General features: G+C 39.4%; 1 protein-coding gene across 4 annotated transcripts in view; it reads left to right on the forward strand.

Annotated features, from left to right (window-relative positions):
• The first annotated feature begins 6,591 nt into the window (after window positions 1–6,591).
• The window catches only part of cbfb (core-binding factor subunit beta), a 33,155-nt gene continuing 22,477 nt past the window's right edge, over window positions 6,592–17,269 (forward strand). For all 4 annotated transcript variants that reach the window (XM_062421069.1, XM_062421070.1, XM_062421067.1 and 1 more), the window contains exons 1-3: window positions 6,592–7,060; window positions 7,730–7,816; window positions 13,756–13,872. In XM_062421069.1, coding sequence (XP_062277053.1) covers window positions 6,983–7,060; window positions 7,730–7,816; window positions 13,756–13,872 — 282 coding nt within the window. In that variant the 5' untranslated portion in view covers window positions 6,592–6,982. The remainder of the gene's footprint in view (window positions 7,061–7,729; window positions 7,817–13,755; window positions 13,873–17,269) is intronic.

Genomic DNA, 17,269 nt, shown 5'->3' on the forward strand with positions numbered 1-17,269 from the left:
CAAGAGCAGAAATCGTTGTGTAGACAAGTCAGATGGCACTTTCCAGCGTCGGTTTCACTGTCACAGTTACAGACGGGTACGAAGAAACTTGCAAACGCCTCGTTTCTGCACTACAGTGTGTCTGAACATTATTGAACAAGAGCAGATACCACCCAGGTAGCCGAACACAGACAAACACCGAGAGACACTTTGTTCGTATTCTTGCTCATTCTCCTTTTTACACAAACACACATCAGAGAAATAAGTCGAGTACGGCATTTTCGGTCTCACCTCCTCTGTATACACACACACACACACACACACACACACACACACACACACACTGATTGTCTCGAGTCAGCTGTGTGTCACTGTAGCATCATTAGCTCTTGTGTGTTCCTGTGTTATTGATGCCTTTTTAAATATTTATTAGGCCACTTCCACAACAGCAGGAGCATCTTCTAAACCAGCGAATATATAGCAGAGATATTTCTGCTTGGGTCCTTGAATAACAATGAGGAGGAACAACAGTGATACATCCATGTGATATAGGACAGATTTTCACTTTAAGGTTTGAATTTGTGTCTCAGGGATGTTTAGGAGCTACTTATTGTACACAAAGGGGAACAGTAGAGAAGCTGAAGGGTTTATATGTTCCTGTGATCCCTGGTCAGCTCATACTTCAGACTTGAACTGAATAATTGAAATCATGCTCATCTGGATATAACAATGTAAACTAATGAATGATAGAAAATAAGATAGCTAATTACTAGTTAGTCAGTAGAGCAGCCTTATACACTGCTCATTGTATCATCTGTCATTTCAGTCGTGTTTTTTTCTCATCACCATAAATGAAAAAACATTGGGGCAGAAATTAACAGTTATTTTCATTATTGATTAATCTATAGGTTTAGTTTATATTAAATTACAAGGAAGTGGTTAACAGATGATAACTTCATTAACTCTAAATGGAAGGATCCTGTAAAGGAAATCTATGAAATGGAAACAATAACTATGAGAATTAGAAATCAAGTAGATATCTTTGTAGAAAGATGGGAAAATGGGCGAGGTACATAACACATAATACTTCTAATTAGACAATTAGACAATATAGGATGAATTTAGTTGTATTGATGTCACTTTGTTTATGGATATATAAAAGAACATACTCACAGGTACATATGTGAGAATCAATTTGTGAGCTAGCAGGCGTGGTGGTGTATGAGTGCTTGGTATATATATATATGTATGTCTATGTATATATATGAACATGTATGTATGTGTATATCTATATGGCACCTGGCACCTGTTTGTATACTGGCATAATATATCCTCTGACCTAAAGGTAAAAAAATTATCAGACCAATAAAAAAAAAAGTCCATATCAATATATTTGCTGATAATGTTATATGTATAGAATATATACATAAACACACATTTTTTTGCAATGATCCCTCAAATGTGGTTATCAAACACTGATTAAAAAACAAAAAACATTAAACTTGAATTAAGTAAGATGATGAAGTATACATAAAATGCTGCTTATATAACTTATAATAATATCAGCACATATCAGACAACATTCGCAGATACCAATATATCTGTGATAGGTCAATATCAATATCGGGCTCTAGTTTATATCATAACACTGTTCCTCAGATTATATGGGTGATAACCTTTTGTTGTCTAGAAATACCTTTTCATTTAGAGTGATATAAAGAGATAAAAGGAGTAAATCTTGTCATTTTGAGAAGCAGTAAACACTGAATTTTTGGCACGATGGCTTGATTAAACTTAAACTTAAAATAGTTTGTGCCGTATATTTAATATCTGAAAGTTATCATTTGGACAAAGGAGACAAGTGAACAACACAAAGACACAGATGATGTGTAAGAGTCACACAAAAACCTGGGTTGTGATAAATTCAAAGTATTCTGTTTATTGTGCACGTGTTAGTATGTGTGTGTTAGTGTGTAAAGATTGAAGAGAGAGAGAGAGAGACAAAAAAAGGGACATAAAAAATAAATGAAGACATAACACACAACTTTTTCTCATCTTCTTAAAATTTTACATTTTAGTGAGACAGAGTTTATCGCCTGCATAGTGCAACAGCTACAACAAAAATAGTAACGATATTCAGTATTACAGGAGGTTTGAAGTTTTTTTCTAAGAGCTAATGGACCATACATAAGAGGTGACTCAGCCTCCCGTATCCCAGTGTTACTCCAAAACGCCTCGCTCAGAAAACATTAGCAGAGGAAATCCATCAAGCTCTCCGTGATCCATCATTAATGTAATTTCACTGACAGGAACACTGCACATCTTAACATCATTTAAAAGGCTGAAGTGCATTTTGCTTTTTACAAATTTGGAGAGAGAGAGAGAGAGAGAGAGAGAGGGAAAAAAAGCGGTCAGAACCACAAACAAAGGAGTGCACAAGCAGGCTGACCTCCAGTGTTTCAACCAAATTCTTTTAAGACATGACATCATATATTCATCTATACATAAATAAACTGAACTAATTTAAGATTTATTAACGAGTGTGTATTTATGATGTGAAAAATAAATATTCTTACATTATTCAGACTGACAGACAGTTAAAAATTGTTCAAAAATGATGAGTCAACCAGCCAAACAGAAAAACAGCTCAGCACTGCACAAAAAAAGAAAGAAAATCATTTACAGCCATCATTTCCAGCACCGACGTGGAGACAATGCTCAGCTCCTCTGCTTCCTTTCCTCCACTTCCTGTGGCTTTCAGCGTGAAGAAGATGAAGAAGAAAAAAACAGACACACAACAAACTAAATGAAATGTACAAAAAGTAACCATCACTAACTTAGACTTAAACTTTACTATAGTTTAATTCAGCAGTTCCCAACCTAGGGGTCGAGACCCCTTCAAAGGGTCACCAGATAAATCTGAGGGGTCGTGAGATGATTAATGGGAGAGGAAACAAAGGCTTTTGGACTTTTTCTATGATCTTTGATTTTTGTTGAAAAAAAGAAAAAAAAATGAAACCATGTGAGAAGTTTAGAGGGAAAAATCACTATTCGGTGGAGCTGTTAACAACTCATAGACATCTGAAATGTGAGCCTGACTACACACTGCTTTTTATAAGACATCAAAAGACAAAAAGGTTTCATCTTTAACAATGTGTTGTATTTTAAAAGCTTGTTATATTAACCATTGTGTCAATTCTTCATCTGAAGAGTAACTAAAGCTGTCAGATACATGTAGTGGAGTATAAAGTGCAATATTTCCCTCTGAAATGTAGTGGAGAGGAAAGTATAATGTAGCATCACATGGAAATACTCAAGTTAAGTATCTCAAGTTTATACTTAAGCACAGTACTTAAGTAGATGTACTTAGTTAATTTCCATCACAGCACTTGTGCTTTTCCTACTGTGACATATGAAAATTAACTTTCTGAAAAAAATCTAAACTTATTTTCTAAAGTTACCTAAAACAAAAAAAAAAAGAGAAAAAGATCAACCAGAATAAACCTCGACACAAACTAAACTTCACACTTGACCCGACGCTAAAAACACGTTGAGGGGAAGACGTTAAAACGAAGTGACGTGAACTAAAGTGAGCTGTGCCCACTGTGCTGTGTGAAGATGAGACCAGACTGCATGTCAGAACTCTTCGCCATGGCAACCGCAGATTATCTGATTAATTAATGAACCTTTTACTGCGTCACCAGCTACTGTTGTTAATCACTCACGCACTGTTTGGCCCGCAGCTAACACACACACACACACACACACACACACACAAATGGCCACTTTGACATTGTAAAGCAGTCGGCTCTGTGTGTGTGAATGTGATCCTCAGGCTACATGAATGGGTGAAGAATTGTTTGAAATCAATGACATGGGTGTCATAAAAGGAGCGTTTCTTTTCATAAAAGGTTTTAAGAGCATATGCTGTGGCCCCAGGCTCTGTTTCCACCCTTGTTAGGATAAAAAAAGTAATGATTAAAACATTTAGCTGCCCATTCTGCACACAGGCACCATAAGTAGGTCAATGTGTTTAGTTTTACACACTTAGACATCTTGTACTCGATATTCCTTCATGATAATGCCAGATATTATTGCTCCAATAAGTTAGAAAACTCTGTCATTAGTTGAGTTTCTCCTCTGTAGAGTGTATGTGTTTGTTTGTTATTAAAGGGTAATTGCATGTGTTTCATTTTCCTTCTCCCTTTAGTCTCAGGAGATTCTTTGCAGCAAACATACATTTCACAAGTTAGTCTGTGAACACACACACACACACACACACTAACAAAATAAACAACAAAACATGTCATGACAGAGAAACACTGCATGAGAATACACACACACACACACACACACACACGCTTATTTTCAACCTGCAAGTTCTTGTTCATCGTTTAATTAAGATCTGTGTGGGTGATTATGAAACTCCTCAGGGAATCACGGAGTCATATTTACTGTGTGCATATGTGTGTGTCTGTGTGTGTGTGTGTGTGTGCGCGTCTGTGTGTGTGTTGACTACAAAGGAGCCGTGCTACATTCCATGGGGCGTGTGTTCTTATCCACCTGTTTATTGCATAATCAAACGTTCATTCCTCATTAACTGCCAATATGTCTCGGCTGTAAAGTTGTAAATTTAAGTTTTCAGCCTGAGAGTCTGTGTGTGTAGCGTTGTGTGTGTGTGTGTAGTACCGTGCGTGGAGTGTTGTGTGTGTAGTCGCGTGCGTGTGGTGCTGCATGTGTACGTGTGTGTATGTCAACTACTAATGTAATACCAAACATCAGGAAATACTCAAGTAAAGCCAGGTAATTGTAGTTATGTACTTTGGTGTTATTTAAGAACCATACTGAGTCTATGTACTGAATAATAATAATAATAATAAAACATTTTTTGTACAAAATGTTGCTTTTTTATATAAATGTTTTACTGCTATTGTCTTTTTATTGCTTGTCTACTTACTTATAATTTATTGTTTTTTATTCTTTCAGTTGATGCTCTTTCTTTTTTGTTTTTTTTAATCCACTTTGCTGCTGCAATAATGTAAATGTTTCATATTTTGCACAAGGCCTAATAGAGTTTATGAATGAATGACTTCAGCATTTGCAGAAGAATATACTCATTTAAAGTAAATCAGCAAAATGTACTTAATGTATAGGTACTCACTGAGGAAAACTGGCCCATTTGGTTGATTTATGATTCTATCTGACATTAGTAGATTTTTTTTCACAGTGTTGCATCAGTGTGTGAGTAGAACTTTACTGTTTTTAGCTGCTTGAGATGGAGCTTGAACTACTTTACATGCTGTTAGGTAGTTACATCCAGCGGTTCCCAACTTAACCCCCCCCCCTGTAAAGGCTCTCAAAGTCAATCTGGAGGCTTGTGATGATTGAATGATTGGAGTATACAAGAATTTTTAAAAAAAAAACAACAAAAGTCTGAACAAAATCTGAAGGACCTGGATCATTTGAACAGATATTTAAATGAAACCACATGAGAAGTTTAACTGCAGACATCTGAATCATGACAAAGGGGCCCCAGCTGGACACTATTCTTTTTAAAAGGGGTCACAAGCCAAAAAGATTGTAACACGGTATCAATTTCATTAGATTATTATATGTGAAGTAAGTAGTGTCAAATGGAAGACACTGTTGAACTTAGTACGGCAGTAAGCAGACTGTGTGACTCTCCGTGCTCTCCCTCCATCTCTCACTTTCTCACATAAGGATCCTATAAAGTTTCTGCGGTCCGGGACCCCTTTGACGCATGCGCAGTGACGGCCCCGAGTAGCGTGTGTAGTAGTATTATTATTGTGAATGGGGGGGCGGAGGTGGGGTGTGTGAAGGAGGGGGTGTGGGGGCGGTATTTTGGGTGCACAGTCACAAGAGCGACTCGACGGAGCCAGGAAGTAGACTGTTGATGCCTTCAAGTGCGTGCTGGAATTGTGGTAATTTCGAGTGAGAGATGTGCCAGAACGACCCGCCAAAGTGTTACAAAGAGCAGGAAAACAGCGTGACGTGAAGTAGAGTGATGCACTGAGGCGTTGTTAAGTGATGAATAAACAATAGATATAACATATGAATAATAGTTTTATCCTTTAAGCTTTATGTTGACTTGTGTTTTTTTGGCCCAATTATCACTTTTTAAATCTTTTTTTTTTTTTTTTTTACTTTCAAATATAAAGACAACCCCCTGCAAAGTACATGCATTTACTGAATCACTTTCCTTTTGACTGATACATAAATACAAATGTTAATTATAGGCTTACATGCCTCACATATATTTCCTCTTTAATCGGACACCAGAGCGCAGCGCAGCTCGGTGCCAAATCATCATTAAAGCCGTCAAAAGATGATTAATTAGGCTATTTGATGGATTCATTTTGTTTGTTTGTTTGTCTGTTTTTTTTCTTTCATGCACAAATACTACTGGGGAGGAGCAGTTGAAAGTTGCAGGTAGAGAGAGAAAGGAAGAGAGAGAGAGAGAAGGAGAGAGAAAAGGAGAGAGCGCTCGTTTGTTGCCTCTTGCTTGAGATCACACGCTCGTCAAGAGAGAGAGAAAGAGAGAGATAGAGGTAGAGAGACTGAGGGAGGGAGAGAGAGAGAGAGAGAGAGAGAAAGAGAGACGCATGGTCAAATTGAGCTTTATCTATCGCAGTTGGTCACTTAATAAGACGCACTTGGATCCAGAGGCGACCGGGACGCAGATCATCTTAATAAGAGCAACCGTCATAATTACAGAGGCCAGCAGAAGAAAAAGCACATTGCTCCACACAGGGAAGAAGAAAAAAAAAAACCACACACACACACACACACATACACACACATACATAGAGAGACTACACACAGACACGGAAGAGAAGTGAGTGAAAGAGAGGCTGAGTGAGGAACAGGACGGCGAGAAACACAGCTGAACTTTTACGCAGCGGGGAATCGTTGAAGCAAAAAAAAAAAAAAGAAAAAAGCCAAAAAGTGACAAAAAGGAGAGGTTGGAAAGTGTTGGTTGAAGATGCCTCGGGTAGTCCCGGACCAGAGGAGCAAGTTTGACAATGAGGAGTTTTTCCGCAAGTTGAGCAGGGAGTGTGAGGTGAGTCTGCTGCGTTTCTACACACACACACACACACACACACACACACACACACACACACACACACACACACACACACACACACACACATATATATACACTCACACTCAGACTCACACAGTGGATCCTTTCTGTAAGACGGCGGAAATAAAAAAAGACAAGAGAAGAAGGCTAGTTAGAGGAGAGAAGCATGCTGGCGGGTTGAGTTTCTCTTTTTAAGGATTCATAAAGATTACTTCATTCATGTTGGGAGAAGATTTACAGTTGAATAAACCCCCCCACCCCCAACCTCTAAAGTAGACTTGAAGCTTTAAAAAAGAAAAGAGAAAAAAAGGTGTATTAAATGAAACAGTTTCACATGTATCACTACTTTTAAGAAAGTGAGGAAAATACATTGGGGGGGAAAAAGGCTGATAAAATGATAAATGATTACCCTCTTTTAATATATTTTTATTAGTTATTTTTTATGTAATGCAGAAACAAAAGCAGCCTTAAATCAAAATTCCTGTGGCTTATCTTCAAATTGCAGGCTGCTGTCAAACAGAGTGTTTTTCTACTATAAGATCAAACACATGGTACACACTCAGACTACGAATGCATGTGTGAGTAAAGATTGTATAGCGAGTGTGCTCCTCAAGGTGTGTGTGTGTGTGTGTATGTGCTCTATAGATCAAATACACTGGCTTCAGAGACCGACCCCATGAGGAGAGGCAAGCCCGCTTCCAGAACGCCTGCAGGGACGGACGGTCAGAAGTGGTGAGTGCAAAACTAACATGTATACTCCTCTTCATCTTTGTCCTCTTCACACCGTACAAGAGAGGGAGATGTACTGTAGAGCTAAATGATGATGAATATTTGACTTAAAGAAAGACAGAAAGAGAGAGAAAAAGAAGGCGGTGTGTGTTTTTTGAGGGATGTGAAGCTGATGTTGCAGAATAACCTGACACAATAGATGAGTAGACATCATAAGCATGTCTTCTCTAATCCTTTGTGAACCATATATTTCTTTTATTAAACTGTACAACACACTGGCTCATCTCAGAAGCTTTCAAACAGCTTGCAGTAGCGAGCATTAATCTCAAGACTTAAATAGACAAATGAGCTCTTATTATGAGAACACTGCTGTGTGTGTGTGTGTGTGTGTGTGTGTGTGTGTGTGTGCGAGTGTGTGTTCTGATGTCTCGGTGTGTCCCTGCACCAGGAAGTAGACGTGCTATCACGCATGCAAAGACCACCAGGCTTAACGTACCACACTCCCAGGCTCATCACCACTTCTTCTCCCCCCCTCTTATATTGTACAGCTGCGCTCATCTTTCGTCTACAGCTTTGTTTGTGCAGAAGCACGAACGCACACATCGAGACACGTCGTCGCACTTTATGGTTACAACAAACACCGTTAAGGCTGTAATTTTGGGCCTAAAAGCGGTAACGTAAAGTAAATATTACCTGTCACGTCTAATTTTGGTATATACAGTAAACACGAGGATACAGTGAGCACACAGTGGATAACGCAATGACTCGACAGGAAATACAAACACCTGATGTGAGAAAAATACAGAAGCCGTTCAGTACATAGTGACTTCATTTAAATATGTATTTGTTTGGAGTTGAAACTGTTTTTCTAGTTAAAGTTCCAGCTTCTCACCTTCTCTTCATCTTATGTGATAAATAATAACCTTCACTTTGGGTTTTGGTAAAAATGAAGATATATCACAAGGGTTGAAACTAATGAGTTTTTTAATATCTGTTAATCTGTGTGTCAAAATGATTTTTTTTTTTTTTTGTTAAAGGCAGCTTTATGATTTAACAGGCTCCATAGTGGCATCTTTAAATTCCTTCTTTTTTCCAAACAGAAGTCCAAAACCCTAAAATATTTGTATTACTGTCCTATATGACAAAGAAAAGCAGCACATTCTCATATTTAAGGAGCTGAAGCCAAAGAATGTTTAAGCATTTAATGATTAATCAATTATGAAAAAGCCAAATATTTTTTTGTGTCGATGGGTTTTACTGACTGTTTTACAGACTAAAAGATTCATTAATTGAATGAGAAAATAATCAGCAGATAAATGGACAATGAAAATAATCATTAGGTGCATCTTTACTCTTATTTAGTCCTCTGCTTGAGCTGTTTTTGTGTTGATTCATCTCTTTTTGTTGTATTGTGGTGTTGAACTGCATTATACTGAAAGCTTTCCCTCTTCATTTTTTCATATATGGAGGAGACAGTCAGTCAGTCCGTAGCCCACAGTGTCACAGCAAGTGTATTCTTCACCGGCATCTGTTTCCCTCCATTTCCAAACCGCGCGTCTCTGTCGCCGCGTCTGAAACGCGTCTGATCGTCGTCCAAATTTGAGAAGGGTTGCCTCCGAATGAGCGTCAATGAAAAGTAGCATTTAGGAACTGAAAGTAATAATATTAAAGAGAGTTTTTTTTTCTTTTATGAACACACATCCTTTACACAAGACACAAGTCTTCACTTCTCTGCAAAGATTTCTCCCAAAAAGTGAAGCCGAACCAATCGTGACCTTTTTTACTGTTTTCTTTCAAAACACTGGGTGTAGTGAGTGGAGGTTTTGTAAATGAGCAGCTTATAGCATTTAAAGCGAGTTAGGACACATTCATATTCTCATTATGTCATTACTGTACGCTCGGTGTGTGAAGTCTGTGTAAAAAAAAAAAAGAAGAAAAAACCTCCCTAAAAACAGTGTGCTCAACAACAACAAAAAAAGGTGAAGTCAGGCTGACACAAAACACAGGGGCAACTTCTGCTGTCTTAGTCATCCTCCAGGTATTTTTCACAAACACGTTGTCATCATTGCTGGAGGGGTGGTGGTGGTGGTGGTGGTGGTGGGGGGGACACACATCTAGTTTTACCATCTTTTAGTGGGACATGATGCGTCCGTCTGTCTGTCTGTCCTCACTGTATTTATAAGCCCCCCTCTCGCCGTGAGAATTGATGGCTACAGTTTTAATGGTTTGACGGCAGCTGTGACATCATGTCGCTGATTTATCTATCGGGCCAGACGCCGCTAAAGACCTCCTGCTATTTTCATGGTCAGCGCGAACAACTATTAGACACAATGAGACGCGAACGTGCTGCCAAGGTCCACTTTTTTTATAGATGAGACGGGCGAACGGAAAACATATAGACTTTGACGCTGTGTTCAAGCTTGTCAGGTTAACACTGGATTTATGTTTTGTTTTTGTTTTTTTAAAAGTCACCTTCTGCTCAAAAAAATGGGCGTTTTGCTTGATTGTTACGTGTGCAGGATGATGTACATGCATGTTTTCACCTTCATTTGCTGAATCAGATATAAGACACGTTAGGTTATAACATCATAGCAAATCTGGAGCCAACCATAATCCAGTGTGCAGCTGACACGAGTGTACACACACACACACACACACACACACACACACACACACTGAGAATGGACTTTTTTAAGTAGGAGACGTCTTGTGTCCAGCAGGAAAACTTTTGAACTATCTCTGAATATTCATAGATTCACTTTTTTATTTTAATCATAAGAGAGAAGAAGTAGATGTCTTTTTAATGAGGTAATTCAATTTTCTGTGGAAAAAACATAGCAGACAGATACATGTCCGGAGGGAATCTTTAAATATCTTTATCCCCCATAAACAGTGCTTTCTCTTGTCAAAAAATTTGCTTCCAGACTTGCTGTTTTTGTAATAATCTAATTTCCACATGAAAAACAAAAATCGCTGGTTAAGTGAATAAATGAACGGTCTGTTAAAGAGGGCAGAAAATGAAAGACTAACACGGTATTCAGCGGATACTTTATTCTCCAAATGTTAAAGCAGAAGAGTAGCAGGGTAGTAGATATATAGATATAAAGTGTGTGTCTTAATACACCCCGCATTGATTAAACAGTAATATTCAATATTTAACCGGTTAGTCAGGATCAGAATTAATCATGTCTTTGAAACTCAAATTGAAACCGTTTTTACAGAGGGATCAGTCATGATGGATGTTTTGCTTGTGGTTTCATGATGCTGATATAATTGTTTGTTTTTGTTGCTGTTTTGTATGTTTTCTTGTGCTTTAATTTATGTTTATGTTGATTTTTTATGCAGTTCCATGTGTATTTTACTGAGTTTGATGTATTTTAAAAGCCCATCTAAGGACATGCATTACTAGCTTAGGTTATAAATGTTGTTGTAGAGGGTGTATCAAATAAATATTAAATAAATAGACAATAAAACTAATAAAAAATATGTCAAATGCAGCACATGCAGTCATTTTATCTCGTACTATAAATTACAGGCTTATTTTTTTTCACTATACGTATCATGTAAAATGCAGTTAGGCAGCTGTGTATTGCCAGGAATTTCAGATCATCACACACACGCACACACACACACACACACACACGGCTCGACTCACAGGGCGACTCTAAAATGTTCAGGATTGATCTGATAAATGGGACAATAATTCAAAGTAAATTATCTTCAGCTCAGCTCATTAGAGATGAGTCGCTTTCTAAACTGCTATTGATTTTCATGCTGTGCTTCTCTCTCTTTCTCTCTCTCTCTTCCTTTCTCTCTATGTCCGTTCCCTTCCCTTTTATATAATTTCCTCCGCTCTCAGTTGTATTATCTTCTTTCGTCTCTCCATCTCACTTCCATTTCCTCTTCCCTTCTTTTTTTCTGACTTTACTTTTTATCACGCTGTCTTCTCCGCTGTCCTGTTTCCCTTCATTTCTCTACCTCTTTCTCATCTTCCTCAGCATGCGTCCACCCCCCCCCCCCGACCCCACCACCACCACTTCCATTTCTCAGCGCCTCCCTCGCTTTCCTCTTTCTCCTCCTTTGTCTCTCAGTTTCCCTCCATCTCTCTCCTCTCTCTGCCTCCCCTTCCCTCTTTTTCTCTCCAGCAGTAGTAGGCAGCAAATTGGTATCAGATGGTTGTAATCCAATACTTCAAATACAGCAGAAATGATGACTCGGGTGTTCTTTTAGCTCTCAGTTTCTTAAGTGAGTGTGTGTATATAGACGTGTGTGTATGAGAGACGGTTTTTTTTCACTTTGTGTGTGTCCATGGACGCTCATAGTAGTTTTCAGCTTTGTCCGGCCTCCATTTCTCTGTCTTCTGCTTTCTCCTGTTCTCTCCGTCTCTTCCTCTTTCATTCAGTTCTTTTCTCATTCTCTCTCGTTCTCTCAGTCTCTGATGAGGGACAGATTTGACAGGATGCATAATTCATATGCTTCCAGCTCAGTCGCAGCCCTAATGTCCTTAGTATTGATCTGTCTCAGCACACACAACAGACCACACACACACACACACACACACACACACACACACACACACACACACACACACACACACACACACACACAAAGACAATTGACACAAACACACATCCACGCATAAAACATAAATTTTCTAACTTGATTTTCTGCCTCTCTGTAATTCATTGCTTTCTGACTGCAACAGAGAAATGCTTTCTATTGATTTTCATTTTGTTTGTGTTTCAGTATTCATGCGTGCCTTTGTGCATGTGTGTGTGTGGTTGTGTGTGTGTGTGTGGTTGTGTGTGTGTGTGTGTGTGTTTATCTTGAGGCAAATGTCTCCCATTACAGCAAGAAGTCATTTTACAGAAATCAAAAAATGAGGGAAAGTTCCAGTTTGATGTGATTATGTGTGTGTGTGTGCGTGTGTGTGTGTGTGTGTGTGTGTGGCGAGCAGGCCAGTGGTTCAGTTTGGGCTTTTGTTCTAAGACGGAGAGCGGTTTGACCAAAAAGAGGGAGCGATGGAGGGTGGGCGGGTTGAGCAAAGGAGAGAAAAAAAAGGAACAACTTTGATGCACTCTATCAGACTTAAACCCTTCCAGGCTTTCACCCAAATAAGATATTTAAACTTATTCAAACATTCTGCTATTCCAGTTATACAACAGCTCTGTAGAAACCTCTATGAAGCCATGGTAATGGTGGAATCATTTCCAATAGCTACTGTCTATTTGAAAATATTGATTTTGGACCCACTTTACCACTTCTTTAAGTTATATTTCATATTAAAAGACAAGTAGTAAGTTATTATTGCTCTATTATACATTTATAGGACTAACAACAACAACAAAAATAAAAATATGCCAGATTTTGGTCATTAGTATTGATCATGCTCCCCAAAAAACTGGATCCTACACTTCCCACAATGCAACTTAACAGTGGTTTTCTTTAGACTAGGTATGTCCAAAGTATTGCATAAAGGGCTGTGTGTCTGTAGGTTTTTGTTCCAACCAATCAAGAGCAAACGATTCAACCAATCAACTGTCTGAAGAATGAGATCAGTTGATTAAATGAGTCAAGTGTGTTGTGCTCCTGCTTGGCAGCCACATGGCCCTTTAAGGAATAGTTTGGACACCTCTGCTTTAGACCCTCCCTCCCATTAAAGCCCAACTTTCTAGTTTAACTTTGACCTTCTGTACTTGCCGTAGTCATATAATTCAAACACACATTTTCTTCTGGTATTATGGATGCGTTCAGTATAGTATTAGTATTCGGTGTAGCGTCAGAGATCTCCACGATTACTATAGTGCCCCGAGAACTGATGAGCCATGCTATGAAAATAAAACTGTAGTTTTCCTTTATCGTTAAATGTAAATGCAATAAAACAAGTTATAACTTTCTAAGGCAACAATGATTAATGTGTTCTTTTCTCTTTCTCTCTCCAGGCCTTTGTAGCTACAGGTACAAACCTTTCTCTCCAGTTCTTTCCAGCCAACCTGCACGGAGATCAGAGGCAAGTGCCTACAAGGGAGTACGTCGACTTTGACAGAGAGACAGGAAAGGTAAGACAAGTGCAAGACACACACACACAGACACACACAGTCACACACACACACACACATTTCATTCTCCTCACCTGTTGGAAAGGTCATATGATTTGATTTAAAGCAGACAGATTGGTGAAAAAAAAAAGACAAAAGTGTTTATTGGTGTGCAAATCCAAACAGCAGCAATCTGTTGGTTTTCACCACATATTTGCCATTTAACAAAACTTATATCATGCTCAGTCATGTGCACTTGATTATTCCAGCTTTGTTGACACATGTGACAATGTGAAACTTTTACAGGAAAAAGTAGCTTTTGGAGAAACACATGCATCTCCATCTGCTCTTTCTGTTTTTGTTCCTCTTTCATTTGGTGAAATGAAAGGCACCCACATACACCCACACCCAGACACACACACACACACACACACATGCCCACACACACATTTTTTTTATCAATACAAAAATTTAACTTAATCCTGAACATGTGTGTCAGGATGGTCAGGGTGTGTGTGTGTTGATATCCCTGACAGAATACAGATTGATTTGTGTGTCAGGTTGAACACAAAGACAAATGAAAGGGATAAATCAGTCCGTAATCAGCTCCGTGTTGTGTAGCGTTGAGCTTTTAAATCAGTGTTTTTAAACCAGTGTGCGGTGTATTAATCTCCTGTGGTGCCTTTAAAACTATTTTCGCCTTTCTCCCACCAGCCTCTGAACATGCTGTGCAATGTTGTGACTGCAATTTATCCTGGTCACTGAGGTGAAATCACTGCTGTGCTCCTTTTCACACAATGGTCAGAAGTGATTGTGCTTGATCGAGATCACGGTCAAAGTTAAACAACTTAAAGAAGCTCAGAAGCAGTTAGTTTGCTGCTGTTGTCAAGGTGATATCTGCCGTACAGTGCAGCGGTGTTGCTGCTGTGTTTATGTGTATGTTAATTGTCTCCCCTGGCACTACGCCTGGACTCTCTGTAGGTGTGTTTGTGTGTGTGTGTGTGTGTGTGTCAGAGGGCCCTCCACGGACTCTGGCCAGCTGAAATGAATGCCGGCTGGCGGCTCATTAAAAATGCATTCTGGGGAATCGATGGACCTCCATGCCCCAAGGCTGACAGACTAATCTCACACTGTTAATTATTTAACACAAGTGCACTGATGGTTGAAAAACAGTGTGTGTGTGTGTGTGTGTGTGTGTGTGTGTGTGTGTGTGTGTGTGTGTGTGTGTGTGTTGATGGGCGTCAGACATTTTGCAAAGTTTCTGATTTGTCAGGTGTTTTTGTGTGTGTGTGTGTTTGTGTGTGTGTGTGTGTGTGTGTGTGTGTGTGTCAGACAAAGGGAGAAAGAGACTGTATGCAGTGTGTTTGTAGGTGTGTGGCAAAGAAAGAGAGAGCGAGTGTGTGTGTGTGTCTGTGTGTGTGTGTGTGTGTAAGATGATACCCAATTCTTTGTCACCTCAACAGTGCTCACAGATCTATGAAGTTTTAATGAGGCCAGGAGTTGTCAATGTAAAGCAGTTTCACAGTTCTTCTGAAGAAATGAAGCCAAGAACTCACAATCACACACACACACACACACACCTCTGAGGATCCAGACAAACGTGCTGACAGTCCGCTCTTTTCATCCATATTAATCTTTTGGACTGAAAAACATAAGTCATGATGTACCAGCATAGCTACTCAGATAAGTTATTCCAGATTGCTGAAATGTTCTTCTTATGGTGCTCCCCACAAAAGACACAAGTATAAGGTTTCGGTCTTTACTTTTATGTAATGCTCATTTATATTCCACGTGTATAAAAAAAACGACAGGCGAGCGCAAAATTGTGGTTTCCTGAGAGCAATATACTGTAAAAAAAGAAATATTGTTGAGAGGCTTCAATCAGCTGTCTCTATGCAGTCTTTAATTGTGTACTGAGTGTATGTTCTGTATTATTTCAACTTGCAGTTCATACAGTTAAACACACACACACACACACACACACACACCCAAAGTAACCCCCCCCCCCCCCCCCCCCCCCCACACACACACACACCCACACACACACACCCCGATCCCGCTGGACCTCCCTGTAGAATACAACTGACAGGCCAAGGCAGAGATCTTGTGAACGTTGCAACTTCTCTTAATTACTGTCACAGCTAAACTCCACACTCACATGTGCACGTACACACACACACACACACACACACACACACACACACACACACACACACACACACACACACACACACACACACACACACACACATACACATACACACAGATCTCTGATGCTTGGATATTAGTTATATCTCTTGCAAAAGCTTTTTCTTGCTTTTAGAATATTCTGTAGAACTTAAAACTGTTAAAAACACAAAATGATCCATGTTGCCCTTCTTACTTCTTTATGAATGACTTCACAGAATAGGTTATTTTGTGAGTAAAGCGCTAATAATAATAATGATATTGCTCATGTTTATTTATTGAGGGATGACACAGGAGAAAGATAACTTGAAGAATAATAGAGAGAGATTAGACAGCAGCTCCTGAGCTATGATTCAGTACAGGCTACCTGGATTCTGGTAGCCTAGAGCTCTTTCTTTCTTTCTTTGTATTATTTTCTCTACATGTTTCCTTTCCTTCAGCCTCCCCTGCCTTTTTCTGTGTTTGTTATTCTTGTGGCAATTTATATGAACATCCACACTGCATGTCTGTCTCTCTATCCCTCCATTCTTCCTTATTTCCATTCCCTGTGTTTTCTGCTTACACCCCCCCCCCCCCCCCCACTCCTTCCTTTTATCTTCCTCTCCTTCACTCGCTGCCATCCTCCCCTCTGTCCGCTCTCCCCCTCCAGTCCTCCCTCCCTCCCTCTCTCCCACCTTCATTTCCAAACACAGACCGTGCCAAACCAAAAGGGTAGCACAGCCAGGTTAAACTTGGCGACTGGATAGCCAAGTCTGTGTGTGCGTGTGTTTCTGTGTGTGTGTGTGTGTGTGTACGTGTGTGTGTGTGTTGGAGAGACAGAGAAAGAGTAGAAGTACAGGCTCTCTGTGTCGTTGCAGGCTAATGGGAGCCAGCTGTGCACAAGGTTAATTTTAGCAGCTAACGTGGTAGCGAGCATTAACCCTGTTGTAGGCTTGAACTGTAGCATCAGCAGCTTGTTTACCAGCAGCTTTAATTACAGCAGACTGCTGTAGTTTGTTCAGTTTACAGGGTTTCAATTTTGTAGCTGAACTGAAACACTCTGAATGGAATGGTTCCCACAGTAATTCGTGCTGCCATGTATTATATTTAAAAGTCTCTCCATTTAGCCGGGCTCACGTTAGCTCCTTAGCTTAGTTAGCTCCTGTGTGCCAGGAACTGGACCGGTTTGCTCTGGCTATATAAAAATATAATACAATAATGTGTAATTCCTTAAAAGTCAGACATGATTCTG

This window comes from Scomber scombrus, chromosome 6, assembly GCF_963691925.1.
Source record: "Scomber scombrus chromosome 6, fScoSco1.1, whole genome shotgun sequence".
Lineage (NCBI taxonomy): Eukaryota > Metazoa > Chordata > Actinopteri > Scombriformes > Scombridae > Scomber > Scomber scombrus.